Raw genomic sequence first — 26,501 nt, forward strand, 5'->3', positions numbered from 1 at the left:
GTGCTCAGTGATGCAACAAATAAATATCTGAAAAGAAAACAGGAAAAATGAAGAAAAAGAACATTTAAGGAAAAAAATCCTTATCCCATTTATAACCCCAAAATGTGAGTCAGCCAGTTTTGATTATTGCCATCTATTGTTCCTTTTAAAACAATAGGTTTAAGTAATTTACCAGTATATCTAAAGGAGGACGATGTGGTTCTGTTGGCTTCATCACACCATGACCTCCGTCATGCCCTGGGCCAGTTTGCACCTGAGTGTGAAGCAGTCAGGATGAGAGTCAGCATCTCCAAATCTGAGGCCATAGTTCTCAGCCAGAAACTGGTGGATTGCCCCCTCTGGATTGGGAGTGAGTTACTGCCTCGAGCGAGGGAGTTCAAGTATCTCAGGGTCTTGTTCCCGAGTGAGGGTAGAATGGAGTGAGAGATGGATTGGCGATTTGGTGCTGTGCCGGACCGTTGTGGTGAAGAGGGTTTGATTTTTCAGGTCCATCTACGTCCCAGCCTTCACCTATGATCATGAGCTCTGGGTAGTGACCGATAGAATGTGATCGTGGATACAAATCCAAAATGAGTTTCCTCCGTGGGGTGTCTGGGCTCAGCCTTAGAGATAGGGCGGGAGGGAGCTCGGAGTAGAGCCGCTGCTCCTTCTGGTCAAAAGGGGTCAGTTGAGGTGGGCACCTCCTGTTAGAGGTGCTCTAGGCACGTCCCACTGGTAGGAGGCCCCAGAGTAGATCCAGGACTCGTTGGAGGGATTACATATCTCGTCTAGCCTGGGAATGCCTCGGGGTCCCCTAGTGGGAGCTGGAAAGTATTGCTGGGGAGAGGGACATCTGGGGTACTTTGCTCGGCCTGCTACCCTGCAACCCGGCCCCAGATAAGCAGATGAAAATGGATGGATGGATGGATGGATGGGCATCCAAGTCTTTAAAAAAAAGTCCTTACTTTAGCTTATATTTAAATATGTATGTTAGATATCCCATTGGTATTAGGTCAAATATAAAGAGGTGTATCATCTGTTCATCTGAGCAATGTATTTGTTCAGGCAGCAAACGTAAACCCTCTTCGACGCCAGCTTTTGATACGAGGACTGGCTAAACCAAGAAGCAAAATCTGACTTGACCTAAGATTAAGTGTCAAGTTGGACTTTGAAAATCAAGTTATTAATAATGATTTTAAAATCAGCATCCACTGCCTATCTCAATCTGTTCTATCTCTCTATGATCTAACTCATACAAGAGGACGAGGAAACTGTGTTATAAATTCAATCTCTATGAACGACTGAGACAATTTATTTTTGTGTCTGACCCTGACTGTTTTTGAGTTCCCGTAAAAGGTTCAACTGTCTCACCATATCCCCCCCGTGTCCTCCACTGCGCTTTCACTTCCTTTAATTAACCACTACTCAAACATCAGATTTCCACTATATCTTAGTCTGATGCAACCTTTCAAAAGAGAAAGCTTAGCCCAACAAAAAACACAAAAACTATTTGTGTTGGCTCATTATTTATGTGATACTTTGTTTTGTTTGTCCATATTGAGAGAAGCAGTGCATGATCTGTTAGATGTCTTCAAACAATGTGGGTCAGATTCTCAAATACTTAAGAAACTGGAAATGTTATAAATGTGGAACAATTACAGCAAAGGATTTATTAGGTGGATTGGACATTTATATATGTTTTTAGTTTAGATATGAGTAGTGGTAAGAAGACATGAAGCAGAATATGTTGATGTCATTTGATAGGTGTAAAGTTTATCATTATGTCATTGATGATGACATACCATAACACCTTGATTGGATTGTGGGGCCTACTAATTGAGGTAGAGGTTATGCTTGGGGGCAATAAATAAATAAATAAATAAATAAATAAATAAATATCAAAAGATTACTACTAACAATATGAACACAGGAATTGGTAGCCAACCAAAAAAAGTATAACCCATGGTACAAATCAGTGTCTATATTATTAATATAACATTATCATATATTAATGAAAATTTAAACTATATAAAGATATACATTTAGATTATAAAACTCTAAACCAACTGTTTAATGATTGCGCCATGTCTTTATACTCTGCCCCTGGTAACAGATGACGCGTCACCAAGCGTAACCAATCAGAAATTCGGTTTTAAAAGAATCCAGTCAGACTACAATTTGTTTGTTCAGGGTTGGGAGATATGAGAGTGGGTTTTCCCCTGCCTGTTACTTTCAGTTCCTTGTGTCTCTGCTCAGTCTTAAAGGTGAAACAATCACAGAGCTCTGTCATTTATATTTGTGAAACAGCTCGCAACTGGACCTGAGATAAGGTATAATTTCTGTGTGTGTGTGTGTGTGTGTGTGTGTGTGTGTGTGTGTGTGTGTGTGTGTGTGTGTGGTTTGTGTCAGCTGCATCCTGTTTTGTGTTGAAACACCTTTGTGGATGTGATTGTGTGTGTTCACAGGTTTGTGTGAAGATGTCTGATCCTGAGGTCCAAAACCAGCCTCTCCTGGCACCCCCCAACCCGCAGCCCGACATCAATGCTCAGGGGTAAGGAAATATTAGTGTACTTGATTTTCTTTATGGGGTCTCAGCACTAGGACCAAAAATGTACCCCCTTCAGCATTAACCATCAACTGTAAATTAGTTTTTGAAACTTACTTGATGAGGGTGTTGGGTATTATATGCATGTTTTCCTCTGTGTGTGTGTGAGAGAGAAAATAATTTCCTGTGGCAAGTAATGTTGCTTTGTCTTGGGTTGTTTTACTGGGACCAAACAAACAGTGATAATTCATTTTTAACCCATTTATTACTAACTATGTATACTTGAATTTTCAGGTAACCATTTTGTAAATCACAGTGCTCTTCTTCAGATCATTTAATGCATATTTTCTATCCTCTAATCAGCCATTTGCATCCATTCATCTCCACTAAAATCAATCAGCAGACACACGAAATTTGGTTGGTTTGTGAAATTCATGACACTGAATAAATAGGCAGACTTTTGTAATCTGCCTGCACTTACCAAACATTACCAGACAACAACGATTGAACAAATATCAATCTGTATCAAGTCTTTTTTTATTTTCATATCGTACAGAAATTTATGGAAACCAGTTGTGTGAAAAGCAAGAAATACATGCAAAAACATAAAGTATACACGGAGTTGTGATTGTATGTCTTCATTATTCTTCTTCATTATTTTATTATTTATTTTATGTACTTGATTTTGTTTTGATGAATAAATGCCCCTTTATTAGGAAGAAATCCACATCAACACATTAAAAAACAAGAGGATTGTAGTGTCAGTTCATGCCTGAATGGACACGTCATTTAGCTGAGATTTAAACCTGATATTTACAGCAGTGGGAATTTCCAAAAAAGACCTTGGTAAAAGCCGAAAAAGGGAAAAGGCAGTTAAGAAAAAATTGCAAACTCTCACTAAAGTGTCTGCTTGGCAACAGCTGATTTTATTGCTTGGTTGGTGGTGACATACGGTAATTAAATACCACGGCTGAGGTTCCTGTTTCATCGAACTGCTGGGATTCTCAGTCTCTGTCATGTTCCTCATACTTTGCATTGTTCTCTGCAGCTCCCTCACTTTCCATCTCTTCTTCTCTCACTCAAGGATTTAGATGTGACCTACTTGTCAGTGGCAGTGAACTTTTGTCTGTAGGGGGTGGGCGATATAGCTTTAAAATAATATCATGATATTTCAGAGTATTTATTCTTAACGATATGACAAGTTAGTGAAAAAAAAATGTAATTCAAGAATGTAGGACTGCCGAAAAATAAGTGATATAGTTTCATGTCAGCCTTACAGTTTGCCTTTAGATATTCAGTAAAAACTACACAAACATGAACTCTCATTTCTTTAGTCCACCACAAATTACACATTTAAACAGCTCCCAAATACAAAAAATGTCCCCTGGGATCTATTTATATAAATCAACAGATGATTTCCTTCTTTTAGTAAAATCCTGAATGATTGAGTTGTTTATATTTTCCACCTGGACCTTTATGCTCTGCCATTTCTCCTCTAATCATCACGCTGTAACCTGTGACAGGCTGCTATGATACCACAACTATCACACATTCACATATATGGATTTTTTTGTTGAGCTATGAGCATCACATAGGTTTATATTACCAAAGGTTTATGACAAAATCACTTAATGATACTGACTCCTGCGTACGCATGGCGAGAGAGGAGAGGGAGAGACGCTGTGCTGCTGCCAGAGGAGCCGCTGAATGAGTTCCCTCTGAGCTGTAAGTCACTAAAAGAGTCTGAGAAGTCCGGGGCTGTTCATAAAACATTCAGGACGCCACAGTTTGTTCCACACTACTGAAGCTGCTTCTCGTTTTTGGAGCCACCGCGGAGTCTGTAATAATTTCGCTTTCAGCCTTGCTTGTTGTTGCCGTGGGTAACAGTATGATGTCATATGTCAACAAGTCGAAATATCACGAGTATCACAATATGATTATATATCATATTTAAAACTTATCCTTCATGTCTCTAAGTGTTTAACTGTCCCTCTGGTTCCATTTTTATATGTGCATTTCCTCCAAATTAAGTTTCTCCTCTTCTCTACTTCCACTCCCCTCACCTCCTCCTTCCTTCGTCCTCTTCTTGCCTCCCAGCGGCCGCTCCACCCGGGCCTATAAGGTGGCAGGTATAACCCTGCTGGCCTGTATCCTGATTGTCGGCCAGGCGACCATCGCCTACTTCCTCCTCAGCCAGAGCGGCGACATCAAATCTCTGAAGGAGCAGAACAACAACCTGAAGTCCCAGCTGACCAAGGGAAGATCTGGTGAGGAGGCTGGAGGGATTTATTGTACGCTGTCGGAATTTAGCAGAATGTCCATCTTGAGAGCAGCTAAATAATATAATGAAATGATAAAAAGTGAGCTGTAATATTGCTCATTAGACTGATGATGAATTAATGAATTTCTTCCTTTTATTTTCTAAAATTAAAAGCTAATTAAACCTTATGAGGCTATGACAGTGATCTGACGGAACTGGTCAAGCTGCATTGTAGGCAACTGGTCGTCTTATGCTTAAAATTCAAACTAGACACGATCCATGTTTCTGTCTCTGCTGGCGTGAAGCTTTCATTTTCTCAGTCTGTTTTTCCTCCCTCTCACACACACGTTTTCTCTTTCTATCTACAGTTGCTGTGCCCGCAAGGATGCACATGCCCATGAACGCCTTGCCTGAGCTGATGGGTGTCTCTCTGGACGGGGTAAAAACAATAGCTCAATACCAGACTTTTGAGGCTGATAGTAATATCAGTATTAGAGTTTCAGAAATCCTCTAATGATATATTGACTTTCTGGCATCATTATATATAAAACACTCTTTATCTATTACATTTCTTGTTGTGAACATGCTGATACTGGATAAGATAATATCCCATACAAAAGCCAAGGTGTAGTTACACTAAAGGTACAGGTATATTCAGAATTTAATGATATGATTAAAAAACCACAGTAACACTCATGTTTCCGTCTTGTCCCTCTTGTGAAATGAATTTTAAGATGTGGTTTCCATCTTTCTCTCTGTTCTTATTTCCCTGATTGTATTGCAGGATGATTCCACCCGAGCCCCAGGCCCTGGTACGTTATGTATACACTTACTGTATCCGTATATGTTTACACTGTGTGCACAATGTATGAATTAATAATCAAGGCATTTCAATTTGTGATTACAATTACACGTGACTCCTCTCTTCTCCCAGTCCCTCGGCAGGCCACTGACTGCGAGCTGGAGGCAGCTGGCGTGAAGCCTGTGCCTGTCCCAGGTTTCAAACCCACCTGTGACGAGCACGGCAACTACAAGGCCCAGCAGTGCTTGAACCAGCACTGCTGGTGTGTGAACCCAGAGAACGGGCAGGCGGTCACTGGATCCTTGACAGAAGGACAGGCCAACTGCGGTCGCGTGCTGGTGAGACAAGGTCAGTAGTTGTCAAATTGAGAGATTATGTGCAGTTTAATCCACTGTTTTCATGCTTTTAGGTAATGTGTGTAGTAGATTAATCAAAAAGCAGTCATTGTCTCCCATCAGTAAATCATTATAGGAGCTTGACTTCATGGAAAATAAGATGAATTTCACCGCAGCAAACTTTGTTCACAAAACAACACACACTTTGTTACAGTTTTGCTTCTCATATTGCACGTTATAGATTTAATGTTGTGTATTAATGTTATTGTCTTTGTAGGTGGCATGAGCAAACTGTTGCCTCTGCCTGGTCTTGATGCCTGATCCTGTGGTGAGTACACCTTTCCGATTCCTTACGTGTGTACGTAGTCAATATCTGTGATCTGCTGTATTTAGGATGTGATTATACCCATTATACTTTGAAAGCAGTTTAATACAGTCCAATTAAAAAGTGCATTTTTTCAAATTTTCAATATTTTGGTACTTTTAAAAGGGGATATATTTAAAGGGAAACTGCTTTCTGTTGATGCAAACACTTTGAATCAATTGTATTTCTTCATCCTGTTTTCTCTTTCTTCTGTAATTAAAGCTGATGAAATCTCCTCCAGACGCCAGCGTCAGTTCATCTCCAAATCCTGACAAGTTACATCTATCATCGACTTCTAATCACCATCGCATTTGTAGTAGTTGATAAGCTAATGGGGTTTTACATACTGCTGATAATTTACCAATTATAACCATTTACCTGCTTACTATCATCTGCAGCTAATATCGTACGCACAGAGGTGACTTTTGCTTTTGATTACATGACATCGTTTTTCAGTTTTTAAATGGCTGGTAAAAGTTAAGGATTTTAAATGCTTGTTTTATTCAGATTTTGTCCCATGTCGGTTTGATAAAAAATAACATATACTTTGTGGGGAAGTTTGTAAAGCGCTGTAAATTGGAAATATAACAGCATGAACTAAGAGGCCAGAAAAGATTAATAATTAATATATTTTTGTAAAGAGTAGTATTTGGCGAAATGGAAATGACCTCTCCACTGCCTCTTTAATTTATTTTAGGTGTGGTCACTGGAATCTGGAATGTTTGGCTAAAGTTGATTGGATTAAACTGTAATTAAAAATACTGACACACATTTTGGCACAATCAGGAATCAGGAATAATCCACGTTTGAGACAACTGCAAACTGTATTTTCCACATTTATTCAAACGACCCAAATAAAATTCTCAAAAGACAAGTGTCTGTAGTTTTCTTTAACAAAATCACAACTGGATTTGAAACTGAGTGAAAACCCCCGACAACAAGACAGACGAGCCAGTGAAATAAAGCACCATCAGCTGACCTGTTGTTTTCTGTATTCCACAGCATGTCAAGTATTTAAAGGAAAGTTCTACTTAATAAGGAAGAGTAAACATGCAAAATCATAATAGACAGGACGTAAAGAAACTGACAGCATGCAATACAAGTACAGGAACACAATGATTGTCAATAGGCACAAGTTGTTTCTGGGCTCCAGTTACCAAACATACACTTAACATAGTTTTCTAACACACTTTCCAGTCAGAGTTAAAATGAGAAAACAAAGGGCACAACCTCAATCTGACTTAAAATATGGCTTTATGTCTAATAGCTGTTTCAGGCTTGACTATGTATATATTCATTGTGCGTTCCTTTCAACAGCAGCAACACAGTACCTGGGGTCATGTGAAAGCCATCTTTTTATAATCAAGTGAGCTACCGTTGAAGTGTTTATCTATAAATTAGGTCTTCAGATTACTGTCCTGCAGCAACAGCATTGTTTCTTGAAATAATAGACATTTATTCATCTTACAGTTCAAATCTCAATTCCCCAAAAGGAAAAAAAAAAAAAAAATCACCTTTCAGTACGTACGACTCATCCACACATGACGCAAACACCAAATTCCAAGTAAATATATCACTGATTTTCTTTTACAGGCTTTGATATTTCTTGGACACACAAAAAAACTACATTGATTGTTGAGAGATAAAGTAACAGCTTCAAACCCCTAAAAGTCACACAAGTGCAAAAGATCTCCTAGTTTCCAGCATATGAAATAGGCAGCCAAACCTCACCAGGAAAGGCTATTGCACACATGGCATGAGATGATAATATCAGCTCCAGAGCAGAGTAGGCACTCTTTATATATATTTTACAAACAATACTTTAACACACATTTTCCAGTTTTGTTAAAACCCCAACTTAAACTACATCTTTACAAAAGAATGTCACTTTGGTGTGCATTTTGTTTGTTTTGGTAGTCTAAATTACTATTTTAAGCTGTGTGAATATATTTAGATATATTACGTATTTTTCTGGGAACACTTCTTATTTTTGAATGGAGTGCATAATTGCTGGAGTCACAATTACTTTTCATACACCTCCACAGAAATATGAACTATTATTTCAAAATAATGTTTTACCAGATGAAAAATTGACCTTTATCCACATGTAGAGATGTGTTATGCTTGTAAAGAGGCATCATACAACCCCACACCACAGACTTTGCTCTGACAACCAACAGGTTTTACATCAAAGAGCACCATGAGATGCGAGGTGAGACCATTTTTACATGCTCTATCACCCCCTGAGCAAAAAAGCAAAATGACTGAAGGCTGCTAAAATTGACTTCTGACCACTGGAAGACAGAAGACAACAGAGAGAACAACACATTTCTAAAACTCACATGCCTACAGTCCCAGGGATCAAGGGCCACCCTTGTAAACCACCACCAATAAAGGGGCATTCATTCTCCTCTTAGAGAATCTCAACACTCTATCTGAGCAGCAAAATAGATGAGATGTGTGTCTCTGTTGTGAACTGTTTTCCAACACAGCTGACCTGCACATGTGAATATTGGCCAGTTTCATGATATATCAACAAACACAAGCACGTTGTGGTTTCAGGCAGGATAGGGTTGAAGTTGGAAATCAATTATAGCAACTACATAATATTTAAAATATAATGTTAACATTTTCATTCTATCTGTTCTACTTTATTTATTCATTTATCTATTAATTTCTTGTTCTGTGCTATGTAAATAAAGTTATTGAGTTACTATATTGAAAAGAAATACAGGGTATCCTGTCTTTAAATTAAGTGAATTGTATTCTTTCCACATGTTGCTAATATGCTTTACTTATTACAAAATGTATATGTCAGTCACCCATTCCCCATACTCTTGTGGCAAGAGCTCAGATGATCGACTGAATCAAAAGAAATATGAAAAGAATCACCTTACTCCATGAGCTGACTTGCTACTTTAGAATTTTCCTATTTACTCATCTACGTTGAAGGTGAAAATAACTATGAAGCATTTTTGACTTTTGAAATACGCATCTGTTCCCGTATGTAGCTGTAGTGGCACCTTCTGCCTGTAGTCTCTCTCCCTCCTCTCTCCCCTTTTTACGTTTCTTCCTTTCTTCTCATTTGCGTCCTCCTCTCAGGTTCCGCATGTAGTCTTTGATGGTGTTCTCAATGTTGGGAACGGCGTAATTTTGTGCTGCATAGATTCCCGTACACGTTCCTACTGCAACACCCATCAACGCTGAGGAGCGTAGCCTCGCAACAATGTACCCGGCCAGAAAACCTTTCAGGAAAGGAGAAGCCAGCAGACTGCCTCCCTGAGGAGGAAAGGAGATGAGATATTAAACCTGGTAACAGTAATCTGACTCTCTCTTTATGTTTACATCTGCATCTTAGCAGTTTATATTTTCATAACTGTCTAGCCTGTGAGCAAAAATTCAACGCAGAGTAACCTGAACATGTATAAATTTGTGTGTGTGTGAGCCTTACTGGAGGAACGCCAGCCTGTATCTCATCCTCCATCCGTTTCTGAATGTCTTCCAACTGGTCCTTCAGCTCCACCAGGTCCTTGAGCTGCCCCAGGGGTCCCTATATACACATGGAGGCAAACAAAACACAGGTTGCTGTAGCTGACAAGGGACTCCTAAATAAAACACATCTCAAAATTGTGAAATATTTTGTATTATGTACTATAAAAATAAAGACAGACAAAACCTTAAAATATAGATGTAAACTGTCTTTGCTGGTAATTCTCATTTCTCAGAAAACTGTAAACCAAGTAACAAACAATTTACATTACCGGACCCTTTCAACAATAACTAAACTCACTTTAAAGCAACTTCATATTCAGCCATGCCTTATTTTCCACTAAGAAATTAATTATCAATGTTGGTGTTAGTGATAATAAACATGTTATGACATTAGAAAGCATGATCTTTCTACGGACTGATAAAGATGGGTGATCATTAATTCACTATTCTTACCTGTTGTGTTAGCTAAGAGGTAATAAATCCACTTAGACCAGCAAGTGTACTTTTTTACTTTGGCATTATATGTTAGAGTATTTCTAATACAGCCAGCTAGGCTGACGTTACAACCTTAGTTGACTTCTCTGGATTTTTGTTGCGATTAGTACTGTTATTTTACACTCTAAAACAGTCAAATTAGATTAGGCACTATAGGTCATGCTTTCCTCGTCTGCAAACCGGTTGTCTTAAGCATTAAAGTAAACACACGGTAGTTTTTCTCAGTTGGAGACTAACTTTTCAAAGTTCTCACTAAGTTAGCAAACGTTAGCTAGCTAACTAATAGCTAAATAAGCTAAATTACGATCAGTTCATTCGTTCTTAGTCATAATTAACATCGTATTATAGCACTGAACATATGTCTTATACATCCCCACTAAAAAAAACTTAATTTTATAGTTGGCCAGTTAAGATAGCTAGCGTTAGCCACTAGCTACTTGACACTCAGGTTAACGCTAACTAAGCTAAGTTAACCACCACCAGTTTACTACGTTACGTTACGATAGCCTACAACCTGTGGCTAGCGTTAAATGATGACTGTTGAATGACTGTACGTTAGGCAGGTCGTTATGACAATACTGTAACGCCAAATATCTACAGAGTAAAGTTAACGGAGAAGGTTGAAAACTCCGACCTTGTCATCTGCCATAGTTTCTCTGTTGATGTGTCTCTTCTTCTTCTTCTACGCTCGTTTTCCTCTACTTCTTCTGTGGCGTTTTATGGCAGTTGGGATCTATAAGTGTGACATTACCGCCACCTACAGGATTTTATCAGTTTTGCAGTGTCAACCCAAAGTGATCCCATTCATGCCATTTTCCCCTCAACTTCTTCTTTTCTCGTTTTACTTGTGCTTCGTTTTGGGGGGGTTTACAGCAGCTGACATCCTTTACTCGTCCATGCATTTTTCCTCAGTCGACTTGACCACTGTAACAGTGTCTTTCAAAACTCTGCTGCTTGAGTCCTCACTAAGACCAGGTGGATCACATCACTCCAGTGCTGAGGTCTTCACACTGGCTTCCTGTCTGTCAGAGAACCTATTTCGGAATGCTGTTGGTTTATAAAGCACTGGTGGTGGTTTAGAGCCCAAATACATTTCTGATCTTCTGCTACACTATGAACCATCTAGGCCTCTCAGGTCCTCTGGGACAGCTCTGCTTTGTGTCCCCAGAGTCGAGACTAAACACAGGAAGGCAGCGTTACGTTTTATGCACCTCAAATGTGGAACCAACTCGCAGGAAACTGCAACTCTTAGTTCTCTTTTCTTAGTTCTCTGTCTTTGTAATGTTTTTGCTCATTCATATTTTTTTATTCTCCAGCTATTTAAGTTTTTAATTGCATTTAAATGTCCCTTTATAATGTGTTTCTTTTGCACTTTATCTTGCTGCTTTTGATGTTTAATGTAGAGCACTTTGAACTGCCTTGTTGCTGAAATATGACTGTATAAATGAACTTGCCTGCTTAAGGTCTCATTCTGGCTTTAATTGTCTAATATTACCCAGTGTAAAAAAAACTTAATATCCATTTTCTCCCCTCTACCGTGTCCCTTAGTCTCTGTAGCCCTGTAACCATAGCGCCTCTTTCCCCTTCATACTTCCTGCATGAAATCCTGACACAGTGCACTCTTATTTTCCAATGACCAGTTGTTTATTTCTCTGTGGCAAAATTTATACTATTCAAGTTGCCAACTCTTAACCTCCTCATAAACACTTGTGCTTTTGTGTTGGTTCCACGTATTCTTACCCTCTCTTACTTAATTTTGCACTTCATGTGAGCCTAAGTGTCTCACAATCCCAACACTGTCGCCACTTTTTGCTTGTCTGCCTCAAAAAGATGCTTTTCAACTCAAATTTTGAAGGTTTAATATTCTGTTAAATCTGTAAGTAGCTTCAGGGAAAATTCTATGAGAGAACAAACTACAATGAACTGTTTTAAATATGACAACTTTATTAACTCTAAATGTAAATATCTTGTTTATCAAATCTATAGAATGGGAAAAAAAAAATCAAGAATTGGTAAACAGCTTCGTATGTATGTATTTGAAGGAAGCTGGTAAAAAAAAAAATGGGTGAGGTATACAACACATAGTATTTCTAATGACAACCACCAAATAGAGAAAACATACCTCAAAGCACATTTGCACAGTGTCACATCATTTTGAAGAAACAAGTCAACTCGAAACCGAAGCAAAACAGTACACACACTTTTCAGATTAAATATGCCCCAAGTGAGGAGTGTGTGTGGAGCCAAGGGTTAGGGTTAGTGCCAGTACTGCATCTTACATCACTTATTATTTTGCAGTGAAGGTCTCTGGTCTCTTTCCAATCATTACTTTCATTCAGCCTCAAATACCATGATTAATTGATCATTTTACCTCAGTTACAAATAATGAAAGATTATTTTGTTCTTTGCCCCCAGAGTTCACTGACAAGGATTTATATGCTAACTATTAGAGCTGGGATATTTTCTCTCAGGAAAGAGAGCATGTCCTATCTTTGTGATTTAAAAATAATTGAAGGAAACAGATTATTCTCATGAATCTTTTTCATATTGTGTAGTCTGTGTAAATGCTTGTGTTACTGAGAGCTGCTTTGTTGAGGCGCTTGTTGCTAGGCGCCTGTCATTACGTCTCTTTCTTTGTGTTTGGTGAAAATGTATCCAAACGACGGACACTGTATTTCTCTTCGGTACAAGCTGCTCAACTTGCTCGGTTGGCTCTGTGTTTGAGTTTCCAGGTCACGGACTGGACGGGGCAGAGTCACATGACTACACATTTAGTCGTACATTTTTAATGGGACAGGACATGAACACACACAGTGGGAAAACTATCACAAGAATAAAAAAACAAACAAACAAACAAACAAAACAAATTACAGACATGGGCAAGATTCTGAAGGTCTGTTAGAGGTTCTTAAAGTCTGTTTCGATTCATTTTCAATTAATTGCCCAGCCCTGGACAGGTATATGACCTTTCTCACTCATCAATTAACTGTATGGTTTCTCTCTTTGGTGCAGGGGTGTCCAAACTCTTTGGAACGGGGGCCATATTAGATAATGTGCAAACACCTGGGGGCCAGCTGCTTCTTGCATCTTGTGTTGATGGAAAAAAAATCATATACTCATGAGAAATGCAACTGTTTCCTGCTTCAGTGAAAAGGGATTCAACTTGCCAAGGCTCCTAAAACCATTGCTGTCGACTTTATACTTCTACCTAGAGTGAAACCGTTTGTCTACTTTTTTACCATCTGTTTGTGAAACACATTGTTCCCTCCATGCAAAGTACCTACTTGGTGCATGTTAATGAACTGTATGACAGTGCTGCCATTGTGAAAAAATGCAAAGTGAGCTTGCTTCATTAGCCAATATTGAGTGGCAGGCCACATATTTTGAAAAACTAGTCGGAGGCCTTTTAAAATTGGTCTGGAAATATGACACTGGCTACCTGTCACTCAGAGAACTGATTTCAAAATCTTGCTGCTTGTGTATAAATCACTCTGTGGCTGAGTGCCAAAATATTGTTCTGACATGTTTGTGACAAATTAACCTTCTATGACCCTGAGGACATCTGGGGCTGGCCTACTGACCGTCCAAAGAGTCAGAACAAAACATCGCGACGCAGCAATTTCTCATCACGCAGCATAAACCTGGAATAACATCCCAGATGATGGCGGACATGCTCCGTCTCTGAGCTAAAAACCTTTTTTACACTGCCTACTCCACCCTGTAATGACAGCAACCTTATTTCAAAACTCAGTTTCAAATCATCTTTTTATCTTTGAACCCGGCGACTTTTTAAAATTTTAAATCATTTACTAATTGACAGTACACATATTTTATTGCTCTGTAAAACACTTTGAATTGCCCTTGTGCATTAAATGTGCGATACAAATAAAGCAGCCTTGCAGGCCACGATTGGCCCCCGGGCCAGACATTGGACATCCCCCCTTAGTGAGTGTTCTTGAGCCCATTCTAACCTTTTTTTAACCAACCACAGAGCAGCAGGTGTTACATCTCGAATCACTTACGGGGATTTTTCCAGAGAATTTAAATCTGACTGAGCTTTACTTGTCTCCTTCTGATCACCATCATCCCCGTCTTCACTCTTGTGAGTCTAAGGGTCACAAGAGTCTCCTAACTTGTCATTAGTAGTATTTGATTCTGGATGTCTATCTGTGTCTAAAGTCCTGACTGGTTCTGGTCCTACACAGTCCCTTCTCTCAGTTTTTATTTCCATTATTTTTATTTCCATCTGTTTTCCCCCACTTTCAGTCTGATGACGCCGTGCGGGCGGATTAACACATCGATGTCTCCTGAGGTCGAGTAACCGAGAGAATCTTTGGTCACAATAATTGCAGATAAATCTTTTTTCTCCTTTGTGGATATTCATGTGTCTGGTCAGATTCCCTAGGGTGATATAACTTTTCCCACACTCACAGCAGATAAATGGTTTCTCATCCATAACACTGACAGGGATTTTATCATTTTTCGAAGGGTTTAAGCCTGTGTGAGAGTTTCTGGTCTCCCTCCAATAATCCTCACTGTCATCAGTCTCCGGTTCGGAACAGTCTTCAGGCTTGAAATCAGAATCTGATTCTGGATGTTTATCTGGCTTTGAGTTCCTGTCAGGTTCAAATTCTTCATGGTACTCTTCTTCAGTGCATGTTTCCGTCTCTTCAGCTGAGCTGTTGACTGGAGGCTCTACCTCACTGTTCTTTTCAGCTTGAGTTCCATGAATCTGTGAGGACAGACGCCCAGCGCACTCATCATCAATGTCTTCAGTTTCAGGTTCAGGGGAGTCCCCAGCCTTGTCTTGTCTGGAAGCGTTCTCTTCGGTTTGGATTCTCATGTGTTCATATAAATTTCCAACCACTGTAACAATTTTCTCACAAGCTGGGCAGCTGAATGGTTTCTCTTTGGTGTGGATTTTCAAGTGTGTTTTACTCACTGTAAAAGACATCTTACACACTGGGCACGTGAAAGGTTTCTCTGTGTGGTTTCTCACGTGTTCTATTAAAGAAAGACTTCGAGCAAAAGTTTTCGGACAGTATGAGCAGCCGAATGGTTTAATTCCCGAGTGGATTCTCATGTGTTTCTGTAACTTTGCATTCACTGAAAATTTTTTCGTACAGATCGAACAGCTGAAAAGTTTCTCTCCTACGTGGATTTTCATGTGTCTCACTAGACTTGCAGTCCCTCTAAAAGATTCCTCACAAACACTGCATGTGTAAGATTTCTCTACAGTGTGGACTTTCATGTGTCTATCTAAGTGAGCACGTCCCGGAAAAGATTTCTTACAGACTGAGCAGCTCCACGTTTTTTTTTCCCCTGTATGAGCTCTCATGTGACTCACCAGGTGTGCCTTCAATCTAAAGGTTTTCTCACACTCAGGGCAGCTCAGTGGTTTCTTGCAATTCTTAGATTTAGTATCACTTTCAGAGGCTTGAGAACTTGAGTCGTCATCAGTATCTGACTGCAAATATCTATCTGGATTTGAGTCGTTGGCTGCATCAGGTCCTCCATAGTCCTCTCCATCAGCTTCTGTTGCCATCTGTTCAATTTGTCTTTGATGAGGCTGTGAGTAATGAGGGTTCTCTTCCACATCTTCGCTCTCCACAGGGACAGAAATGAATGGGAACCTAGTGACATCAGCCTCCTCCAGCCCTTGAAGCCACTCCCCCTCCTGATTGATCCAGAGTTCCTCCTGTTCCTCTTTAACATGTGGGGCTTCCTGGTCGAGACTGGAGCTCCACTCCTGTTGCTCAGAGGGAACCTCTTCTTTACCCACCAACAGCACCTGGATGTCTGCAGGAAACAGTAAACACACACAGAGATGTTTCAAAGATGATGTTGTCCATTCACATCACAGCTCAAAAACTTCGTATTGAAATTCTACAGATCACTTCACACGGTTCACTCAGCCGTGTCAGATCTCTGTATAGCATGTTTGTGTGACTGCAATATGCTGTTAGACAGGCCTGGACTGTGGTGTGATGTGAGTGTGATATCTATGGTCATTCTCATATTAGATGTACAGTATCTGCATTACATGCTTTCCAATTCCACAGACATTTAGTGCAAGTCAAATGAAACAGCTCCTGGCAAACTGAATTAACACTACTTGTAGCCAACAGGGAAAGCTGAGGCTGGTTTTAAGGAACAAAACAGTGGTGTGTGGAAAGCCGACAAGGTCATTTAACATCTCCTTTCCCCGTTGTTCAGTGTTTCAGTATAGTTTTATATCACAAACTGGTGCTTATAAAAGCTGTTGCAAACACTGGCTGTGAAAGCCGCTCTATGCACCTGCATGTGTGCCTGAACACCATCTTGTATAGTGACTACAACCCAAGTGTGAATCTGTGTCCGCCAGGGAAAGGCAGGAAGCAAAAAAGGTCGGCTTTTTTACATTTTTCATCAACTTATTTTCCTCACTTTATTGAATTCAAATTGTTCACATCTGTTACTAATACTGAAAAAATGAAAATAATTTAAATTTGGAAATGAAATAATCGAAATAAATAATTTAAAATAACATAATGTGCCTCATAATGTTCATAATTCTTGGGGGTCATACAGATTTAAAAAATGATTGCTTTTAATATGTCTCAAGGATTTTCAAAAGACAGCCAATTCATTTTTAAATGCCTCAAAAGGTGATTTACATTTGTGTGAATATTTTGCCAGCAGAATTAAATTGTTCACAAGATATTCAGTATATCAGTATTAGTGGCAGTCATGTTGTTAGTTGTACTGTTTGTCATTTAAAGATTATTTTAGGGGCTTTTTATTGCTTTATTGGCAGCACAGCTTAAGGATGTGTTGTACTATGTAATATAGTGGAAATGATCTAATTCAGTAAAATCTATGCAACATTTCACACTATGTAACGTAAACTTTTAGGCCTCTGTATTATGTGCCACGAAGCAGAATGAATGTGAAGTAACCTTGCATTTTGTGTCTTGTCAGGATGTCACAAACATACCTAACATGTTGTTTATTCTTTGTCAGTGTGTAACAAGTTGTGAGTGCTTTACTTGATGTCCGAGGACATGAATAGATAAGATGGCCCAAACTGTTCTGTCACCCCCTCTGATGATGCTAGTTTAAGATAATGGGAACTGACCCCCCTCCCTGACCTCAGCCATTGACAGTGAGTAGATGGACTCAACAAAAATGAGAATGAGTTGAGTGAAAAGAGCAAGCCCTTGGACAACTGCTGAGGTCAGGGGGGGGGTGTGTGAGCCCACCAGTAAAACCAAAGAAGAAGAAGAAGACTGCGCTTCATTAGTTGTTCAATGTGCCCTTTTTAATTTCCCCTCTTGCAGTTGCATATGGGGAATCCCTGCCGCCATAATAGGTGCTGTTTCATTGTCTGAAAAACTGAAGTGAGCTGGGTGAGATCTACCCTCACGATGGTCACTCCAGAGGTATATATCACCCACGATGCATTGCAGCTATGCATTTGATGCAGGCAAATACAGAACGTACAGAGCACCACCCAGTGTTACAAAATAAATATGCACTCCCCTTACACAACTTTTCCTCATCTATATACCTGCCAGAAATATCATATTTGTACAGATTTTTAAGTGATTTATGTTTCTACTTTGTTTCAACCGAAAAATTTAAATGCACGTGACTGTGCTCGTGTGTTCCCTGTACCCCACATTGTGTACTGTCCTGATCGCTCTCTTTTGAAGTTTGTATAATGATTGTAAGTTGCTTTTGAAAGTGTTGCCCCACAGTACTTCCACACAGCGATGCATATAGTATGTGCAGTGATTTATAGACCAGTATCATTATGTACAGATGTCTTCACCTCACTGAAAGGAGTCTGCAGGTATTTCTAATGATTTGTACAAAGCAGAAGGGGCTGAGGGTTAGTGAATGAGAGGAAGTGGAACTATGAATGGAACCTTGCCTTAACTTCACATCTAAGGGAGAAAGATAGACTCCTGACTTAGCACAAAGCTAATGGCATCAGATAAACAACACCAGGGAAGCTAACGTGGCTTCTGAACGTGGAAACACCGTTAACAAAGGACAAACCTTCTCTGTGTAACCGAAGCTGAGGGTTGTAAACAGCGTCCAGTAGTTTCCGTTGTCGCATGCTCTCCATCTGTGATCGACAAAGTTCCTCCTCGTACTCTGCTATTGTTCTTTCAAACAGCCCAAATATCTCCTCAGCAGCTGCAATAAGTCGCTGCTGCACGACCGCCCTCAGCATTTGGGCTTTAGTCATTTTCACACACAGAAACAGAAACTTTTTTCCCACGCTAGCTACGTTAAAAACAAAGCTCTGGCTAGCGCTGTGTCGCTAACTGCCGTCCGCGTCAGTCTCCGGCTAGCATGCTAAGCTAACTTCCGTAGCTTTGTCGGCTGTCGGGAGATAATGGAGGTCATTTAAGATAAAAAATGGTGGGCAGCAAAAGTTAATTCAGAAAGGTTTAACCAGAGATACAGATGCTCTGATAAATCTGTGTTGTTGGACTGGCGTGAGCTCGCTCGTCACGATCCTTCTTCTTCTTCTTCTTCTTCTTCTTCTTCTTCTTCTGCTCTTCAAAAGCGGTTTTGGCGGATTTCAACACCAGCTTTCAGGATCATACCGCCACCTACCGACCGGAGTACGTATGTTAAACAGGATCTACTTTACATTATCCTCCCGAGACATTCTATTTTGGGTTTGCTGCTGCACCCTAGACTCCATTCTGCTTTTGTGCCATCGAGTGTCAGTAAAGCACATACAAATACACTAATATATGAAAATACAAAATGGCAGCCATCTCTGCCAAGTCACTCTGCAGCTGATCCTGACACAAATGTGGACAATGTACAAAACCTGAACAACTTTTATGGGTGAAACTAATTTAGCCTACTTATGCTTAATAATGTTTGTAGTTCAATATCACATACAAATTTGACCAATTTAACAACAGTAACAAGCTAAGACACTGTTAATCAGGAAGTATTGAGGACCTTATTAGCATCATGTCTGTGGACACTGGGATTATATTATTGCAGCATTTCACACAGGCCAGTTAGGAGTGACAGACCGTTCCTACAGACAAAACAGACATTCCTAGCTTGGATTATGAATCAAGGAAAATAAGGAGTTAGTGTCATCTCTAACATTGGTTCCCAAGTGGTGGGTCTCGGTCCAAAAGTGGGTTGAGCATCAATTCTGAATGGACCACAAGTGACTCTCAAACTTGTCAAGTTTGTAAAAAAATATACTTAATTTTGGAAGTACAGTGAATTTCCAGCACAGAGCTTTTATTTTGAGGTGCCATTTTCTGTTGTAGAGTGAGCGACTAACCAACAGCTACTTAAAAGGCAACTTCTGTATTTTTCAACCTGGGCCCTATTTCCCCATGTGTATGTGTGCGTATGATTCATGGGTACAACTCGTCCTAAAATTGGTTCAGTATTGAGGGAGGCGGATGCAACCGGGAGCCGCGAAACAAGCTAAAACGGTAACAGGGGCAAATGCATCCTGTATAAGTTTGCGCATTAAAAGTGCTTTTTTTCGCCACTGACCGGTTCAGATCGGCAGTGCTATGAGTGGAGTCAGCTGTCAGTCATTGTTGGAGCAGAGAGGGGGAGGGCTGCCCCGCTGGGTACTGTAAGTGAGTATGTGTGTATGAAGCGTGTGTTTTTCCGCCACTGACTGGTTCAGATCGCCAGTGCTATCTCTGTAAATAGCGTACTAACTTAGCCTTTCCCTTACCTCTGGGCTGTGTGATGTCACGAGCTTTGTTCCACTGTGTCTGTAGCTCTCTCTACTCGTGGGACAGCCGTTTCCTTGAGGAAGAGGTGTTTCGGGATTGGATGTCTTCTCTTCTTCGGCTGGCAGTAGTCATCTTGGGAGAAGTGAGCACTGCAGACCCAATGGTCTGCAAGGCGCAGTGTCTGGAGAGGAGGGTTAGCATCCATTTGTAGCACAACTAGCCACAACTTCAGCATCTCGCCATCCGACAAAGGCAGCCTATGAAAGCTGCAGGGGGTGTTGCGCGACATCCTGTTCTTGCGTTCGGGAAAAAGGTCCGTTTATTTGAGCACTCCAAAAACTCTGGTAACACTCCTGGGGGTAGCACGTAAAAGACTCTGTCCTCTGACTCTTCTAGCGTAACACACACACTTCATACATACATACTCATTTACAGTACCCAGCGGGGCTGCCCTCCCCCTCTCTGCTCCAACACTGACTGACAGCTGACTCCACTCATTCACACTCACCACTGCCCCAGGGCCGCTACAATATGCAATTTACAGAGATAGCACTGGCAATCTGAACCAGTCAGTGGCGAAAAAAAGCACTTTTATACGGGACACATACGGGCCTCCATTACCGTTTTAGCTCGTTTCGCGGCTCAATACTGAACCAATTTTAGAACGAGTGGTACCCTTGAATCATACGCACACATACACATGGGGAAATAGAGCCCAGGTTGAAAAATACCGAAGTTATCCTTGAACAGAGACAGCAAACTAGCACAACGACATGGCCGAACGCAAGTATGATATTAAATGTATAACTAGCTCAGGAGAAATCTGGACCCCGTGACTGGACTAGTTGGGAACCACTGATCTAGAACATCATTCCCAATTTATTGTCTGTGGAACAGCTCCAGACTTCGTAACCTATGACAACAAGTTTTAGCAATCCAGATTTTGGATTTGGGAGACAGTTGATCATGTTTTGTAATATTTTTGGATTGTCTTAGATCAAAGAAATAACATGTATGAATTTCGAAAATGGGCGTAGTTCTCCTTTATTCTTGACAGAAATGCCTCCTCTGTTCTAGGCTACTCCTTCCTTTAATGCTGACACTTGTTCTGCCGATAATTTCTTTTTGTTTTGTGCTTTTCCTTCCACTTTTTTAACTGTAACGTTCATTATACCTCGTGTTTAGTGATCTTCTAGCTATAACATTAGGCACTATTTTGCTTTAAGACTAAAGATCCTTACGTCCCCACCAATGCTGGGCTCCAAGTCCTAATTCAGTGACAGAGTATGGTAATATATTAACATAGTGGCCGTACATGAAATATGTTTTTCAAAGCAGATTCTGCAACACTGGCGTGACTGCCGCCCACTCCCACATGTCATTATTCCCACCATATTGCAAAATGTCTCAGATTAAGCACTTTATCCTGGTATCATTGAAGAGACCATATGCTGCATCAAAATATCAGTGTATGCCCAGGAGCATTTATTTTCAGACATTAAATCTGCAGTAGCCTATAGCTCAGACAAACCTCTATATTCTTACTCCTGGCTGACTGAGACGAATCAATCCAATTAACTTGGGCAGGCTGTGTTGTCTGACCTTTTTACCTACTGGTGCTAGAGAGTCTGCAGGAGCGAGAGCACAGCTGATGAGACACTGAGAGAGGAGAAAAAAAGAGTGAGAGAGTAAATAATATAAGAGCTGTTAAATTTGCGCTGTTTTGTCACCATCATGGCAACAACTCACAGCCTTGAGACGGAAGAAAGAGGAAAGAGTAATAAAACAAGCATTTCCCCCAGAAATAAGATTACACAAATTTTTGCATTGCATTTAAGACATTGCATTCCCTTCGAGTTAAGATTGCAGAGAGTCTGGATGACAGGCCACAAGTGTGATTCGCAGAGAGTATTGTGAACGTGAGAGCAAATGGCAGAGCTTGGAGTCACAGGAGGCAAGAAAGACACAGAGAAAGATGGAGAGAGGAAGTATTGAGCAGAGAGTGATTGCTATCTGATAGGGAGATAGGACGAGACAGAATCGGCAAGAGAAAACCATCATTCAGACTCATTTTAAAAGATTAATCTCACAGGAACACAAATGATTACTTCTCAGACACTTGCTGGTTTCTTGTGCAGCACTTTGTGACTCTAGAGGGCCTCAAAGTATTTAATCCTTACATTCGGCAGGACAAATAGTCCATTAACCTTTCTTTACACAGGATTATCACAGGACCAAGCTGATATGAACCACATGGTCTGTTCAAGCTGGAATAAAACACTTTTGCATTTTCTTTTGCTTGAGATGAAACGCCGCTCGCACACAGCAGGCGTTGAAGAGCTGGAGGGAGCGATGGAGGTAAGGCGTCTCTGATCTTCAAAGCTGTTGATGGTTTAGGGGGAAATATTGATTCTGGCTGAGGCATATTTGGCTGACTAATCTTTGGATGCCACTGTAAAGGAAAGGTCATTGAAGCTTGTGGTGCAATCATCACAGTGATGTGCTTTAAGGAAATGTGTATTCATATACCCCAAACATCAGTGCCCAGACATTTACATTAGAGCTGTCAGCTCGAGCTGAGAGGAAGGATAACAATCTGTCGTATGTGTCAGGAGACACAAGGTGTTCGAAATAAACATGAAATTGTTTCTATCCAGTGAACAGCAAAACAATAAATAATTTTTGACTTTTATTGCTCTGTGACTAGAGCTTCATCTATTATTAAACAAGCTTGGCTGAATTTTTACTCTTATATAATAAAAGGGATTCACATTAATTCTCCAAACAGTAATTGTGAGGCTTGTTTGTGCAGAAATAGCTGTTATAATTCAAAGGCTGGGAAATAAAAGCCCCGTGCACATCAGCTGCAGGACATAAAGGCATAAATCTGTCTGTTTAGCAGTATGTTTTGGGGAATAATTCAAAATTTACTCCATAATCAGTGCACTAGGTAGATCTCACAGTCTTATACATTTGATTTATTCTACAGGCAGGAAACCAGGCATCACAAGACACTCATTCAACTGAGAATTTACTAGAAAAAAAGGGAGAAGCGAGTGGTTTTAATAAGGCACCTTGAGAAAAATATGAGTTTCAGGTATTAGCACACACATTATATTATTTCAGCTTTATCAACTATATCTATAGCAGTTAGATGCACTGTAAATACTTACAAACAGTGTTGGGGAAGATACTTTGAAAGCTACTAATTACCTCACAGTAGATGAAGTTGAACTACAGCAATGCTACCTCAGGGAAAAATCTAGTTTGTCTAACTCTGGGACGCCAGAGATCACTGTCTAGCCTCCTGGAGGTGTCGTGGGACCAACTAGATGAAACACTGGTGAAAGGAGGTTCCCACCCGATGACCCCAAAGACGTGTTAGTTATCACTGCTCACTGGTCTGTGGAGTTAAGCTTTGCCATAATAGCTTATCATATGGCTCAGGAGGTTATTCACTGAGTGCTGATCCTTTCTCTAGAGCACAAACTTCTTGTGTTTATTTGAAAAAACTGAAGCTACGTAGAAAAGTTCTTCAAACTACTTTACAAAAAAAGTCACAATGTTTATGCTACAAAGTTATGACTAAATATTTAACAAAAAAGTCACGTCAGCAAAAGAAAATGCCACGCAAAAAGTGTCCACTTGTCACAGGTCAACCAAGAAATAAAATACACAACAACTTATGGGAAAGCACAGGAATGTCAACTTTTGTTTGTCCATCAGTCGGACAAATGCCTTCTACAAACGGATTTGTCACTTTTAGCCAGGTAACTTCTAAAAAAGCATGCAACAACTTCTCTGCTAGCAATAATCAATACTTATAACTAATTGTGGTGAACTGGGGTTCAATTACACAAAAGAAACAATGGTAACATAGAAATTAAAGTCCAGATAAAGTGAAATCAGTGAGTGATTTTTCTCTAAACACATTATAAATGTTAGAAAATATGTGTTGAAAACATTGCGAAGTTAGATGGTTAGTCTGTTTTTCACCTTTTCTGGGTCCAGGATTTTTGGGTTGGCCTAAAAGTCTGTTCAATAAGGTCTTGTTCCCAAGGGGAGATTCTTTTTCCCAGCACTGTACAGTATCATTCATTCATTCATTTCCTGTAACCGCTATCCCAGCTGACATTGGGCGTGAGGAGGGGTACACCCTGGACAGGTCACCAGACTATCACAGGGCTGACACATAGAGACAGACAACCATTCACAGTCACATTCACACCTACAGACAATTTAGAATTATCAATTAACCTGCATGTACCTGGGTTCAAACCAGGAACCCTCTTGCTGTGAGGCGACAATGCTAACCGCTGCACCACTGTGCGAATCAGATAACAGCAAAGCACACAGTAACAACTTGGGCAACATCACAGTAATGACACAGACAGAAGTAGCCTATATAAATATTAAGTCACAAAAACGCTACCTAATAGTGTAGTGCATAGCATCAGTGTCGTTTCATTCAGCCGCTGTGTGTGAGCGGCAAGTTTGCTATGTTCTAAGAGCTCTCTGACCTCTTTCAGTTTGATAAATACATAAAGAAACATCTGTAAAATGTCACAATCATATAAATACAAGCAAACTTGCCGTCACTAACATATCTTTCAGTCTGTCAGCTCAGCCCACAATTGTTTAGTTTCAGCAGTTAACCACACAAAAATGGCAAAACTACATGAGTATTAGTTTAGTTTAGTTTAGTTTATTTGTTTAGCACAAGTTTACAGGTACAAAACTGTGCAAGGTGGGAACGAAGCCTCTGCAGGCTTGTACAGAGTTCCACACCTGCCCATATCAATCACCGGACATGCAGGCTAAACACTCAGCAAAAAAACAAAAACAAGAGAAAACAAACAAAAACAATACAAAACAAGAAGTTTCAAGTTTCTTCAAATGCTTTTTGAAAGCAGAAAGGGAGGACATTGATCGCAGTGATGAGCTTAATTCACTCCAGAGCTTAGGACCTCTAAAAGTAATGTTAAATTGGTGTCTTGAAGTCTGTGTGCGGGGTAAGAGTAGACTGTAGTTGCTGTGTCTAGTTTGATATGTGTGTACGTGTGTGTATATGTTGTGTGTTGTGTTGTTTCCTATATATAAACTTATGCATGAGTAAGCATGTTTGATAAACATTTACCTTGTCAATGGGGAGTACTTTATATTTTTTAAAAAGGGGTGCCGAGGGTGCATATCTATTTGAGTGGGATATAAATCTGAGATATTTCTTCTGTATGACACTTAATTTATTCAGAGACAAGGTCGATATGATCAGACCATTTAAGACTGCTATCTATAATAACTCCTAGGAATTTAGTATGCTGAACCAATTCGATTTGAGTATCATTGATAAAGATTTTAGCTAATTCTATAGGATAATGTTTATTAGTATTACAAAAAATCATGAAGTTGCATTTTTTTGCATTGAGGGTAAGTTTGTTCCATTGAAACCATTCCGCAATAGAGGATATTTCCTCATTGACAGTTTTAATAAAAATATTAAAGTCTTCGTGGGGGTAGGCACGCAGTGTGGTGGCTTAATTCACTCCAGAGCTTAGGACCTCAGCAAGAGGGTTGCTTGAAGTCTGTGTGCGGGTGGAGCCTGTAGTGCAGTTTGCATGTTCTGTGTCAGCGTGTTCTGTGTTGTTTCCTCCCATATAAAGACTTATGCAGATTGGGGACTAAGCATGTTGGTGACTAAACATTGTCTGTAGGTGTGAATGTGAGTGAATGGTTGTATATTTTTATGTGCAGGGTGCCCTATCTATAGACTGTGGGATATAACCTGTCCAGGGTGTACCCTGCCTCTCGCCCGATGTCAGCTGGGATAGGCTCCAGCCCCCCCGCGACCCTCAAAAGGATGAAGCAGTTAGAAGATGAATGAATGAATGAATGAAGTCTTCGTGTGCAGCTACGAGGTTTGTATCGTGTGCAAATAGTACTGGGAGAAGTTTGGTGCATGGCCATGGCCCCAGGATTGATCCCTGAGGAATACCAATCATAATTTGTGATTTCTTGGAAGTAAAGTCTGCCAAATGAACATATTGCTCTCTGTCAGTTAAATAGTTTCTGAACCATTTCAGGACAGCATCTTCCACACCGTATCTGTTGAGTTTGGCAATCAATATATCGTGGCTGACCGTATCGAATGCCTTTCTCAGGTCCAGGAAGACTCCAAGGGCAAATTTTTTATTATCAAGAGCTAATGAAATATAGTTAACAAGTTGAATAAGGGCATGCTCAGTAGAATGTTGTTTAAGAAAGCCGTATTGATGTTAAATATTGTTGGCTGCTAAGTGATTAAATAATCTAGAATAGACAAGCTTTTCCAAGATTTTTGATATGCATGGTAGAATTGATATTGGCCTGTAATTACTGAATTCCTGGGAGTTGCCTGTCTTGAAGATATGACTTTAGCAATTTTTAAATCCTGGGGGACAATTCCAGTTTTAAGAGACAGAGAGAGGATGTGAGTGAGTGGTTTGATGATATAATCAATGGTCTCTTTAA

At 40.1% G+C, this 26,501-nt stretch overlaps 3 protein-coding genes across 3 annotated transcripts; 1 reads left to right on the top strand and 2 right to left on the bottom strand.

Annotated features, from left to right (window-relative positions):
- The first annotated feature begins 2,154 nt into the window (after positions 1–2,154).
- LOC125904097 (uncharacterized) lies at positions 2,155–7,159 on the top strand. Its single transcript, XM_049601389.1, has 8 exons — positions 2,155–2,309; positions 2,445–2,530; positions 4,622–4,791; positions 5,153–5,223; positions 5,569–5,596; positions 5,719–5,934; positions 6,199–6,249; positions 6,508–7,159. Exons 2-7 carry the CDS (start codon positions 2,457–2,459, stop codon positions 6,240–6,242), a joined length of 603 nt encoding a protein of 200 aa, XP_049457346.1. The 5' UTR covers positions 2,155–2,309; positions 2,445–2,456; the 3' UTR covers positions 6,243–6,249; positions 6,508–7,159.
- On the bottom strand, positions 7,109–11,009 carry LOC125904099 (SLC35A4 upstream open reading frame protein-like). Its single transcript, XM_049601391.1, has 3 exons — positions 10,907–11,009; positions 9,737–9,835; positions 7,109–9,564 (listed from the first exon to the last, which is right to left on the bottom strand). The coding sequence occupies exons 1-3, from the start codon at positions 10,919–10,921 to the stop codon at positions 9,367–9,369; spliced, it is 312 nt and encodes a 103-aa protein (XP_049457348.1). The 5' UTR covers positions 10,922–11,009; the 3' UTR covers positions 7,109–9,366.
- Positions 11,010–12,196: 1,187 nt separating this feature from the next.
- LOC125904095 (gastrula zinc finger protein XlCGF57.1-like) lies at positions 12,197–18,805 on the bottom strand. Its single transcript, XM_049601386.1, has 2 exons — positions 18,316–18,805; positions 12,197–16,071 (listed from the first exon to the last, which is right to left on the bottom strand). Exons 1-2 carry the CDS (start codon positions 18,506–18,508, stop codon positions 14,381–14,383), a joined length of 1,884 nt encoding a protein of 627 aa, XP_049457343.1. The 5' UTR covers positions 18,509–18,805; the 3' UTR covers positions 12,197–14,380.
- Positions 18,806–26,501: the final 7,696 nt, after the last annotated feature.

This window comes from Epinephelus fuscoguttatus, linkage group LG16, assembly GCF_011397635.1.
Source record: "Epinephelus fuscoguttatus linkage group LG16, E.fuscoguttatus.final_Chr_v1".
Taxonomy (NCBI): domain Eukaryota; kingdom Metazoa; phylum Chordata; class Actinopteri; order Perciformes; family Serranidae; genus Epinephelus; species Epinephelus fuscoguttatus.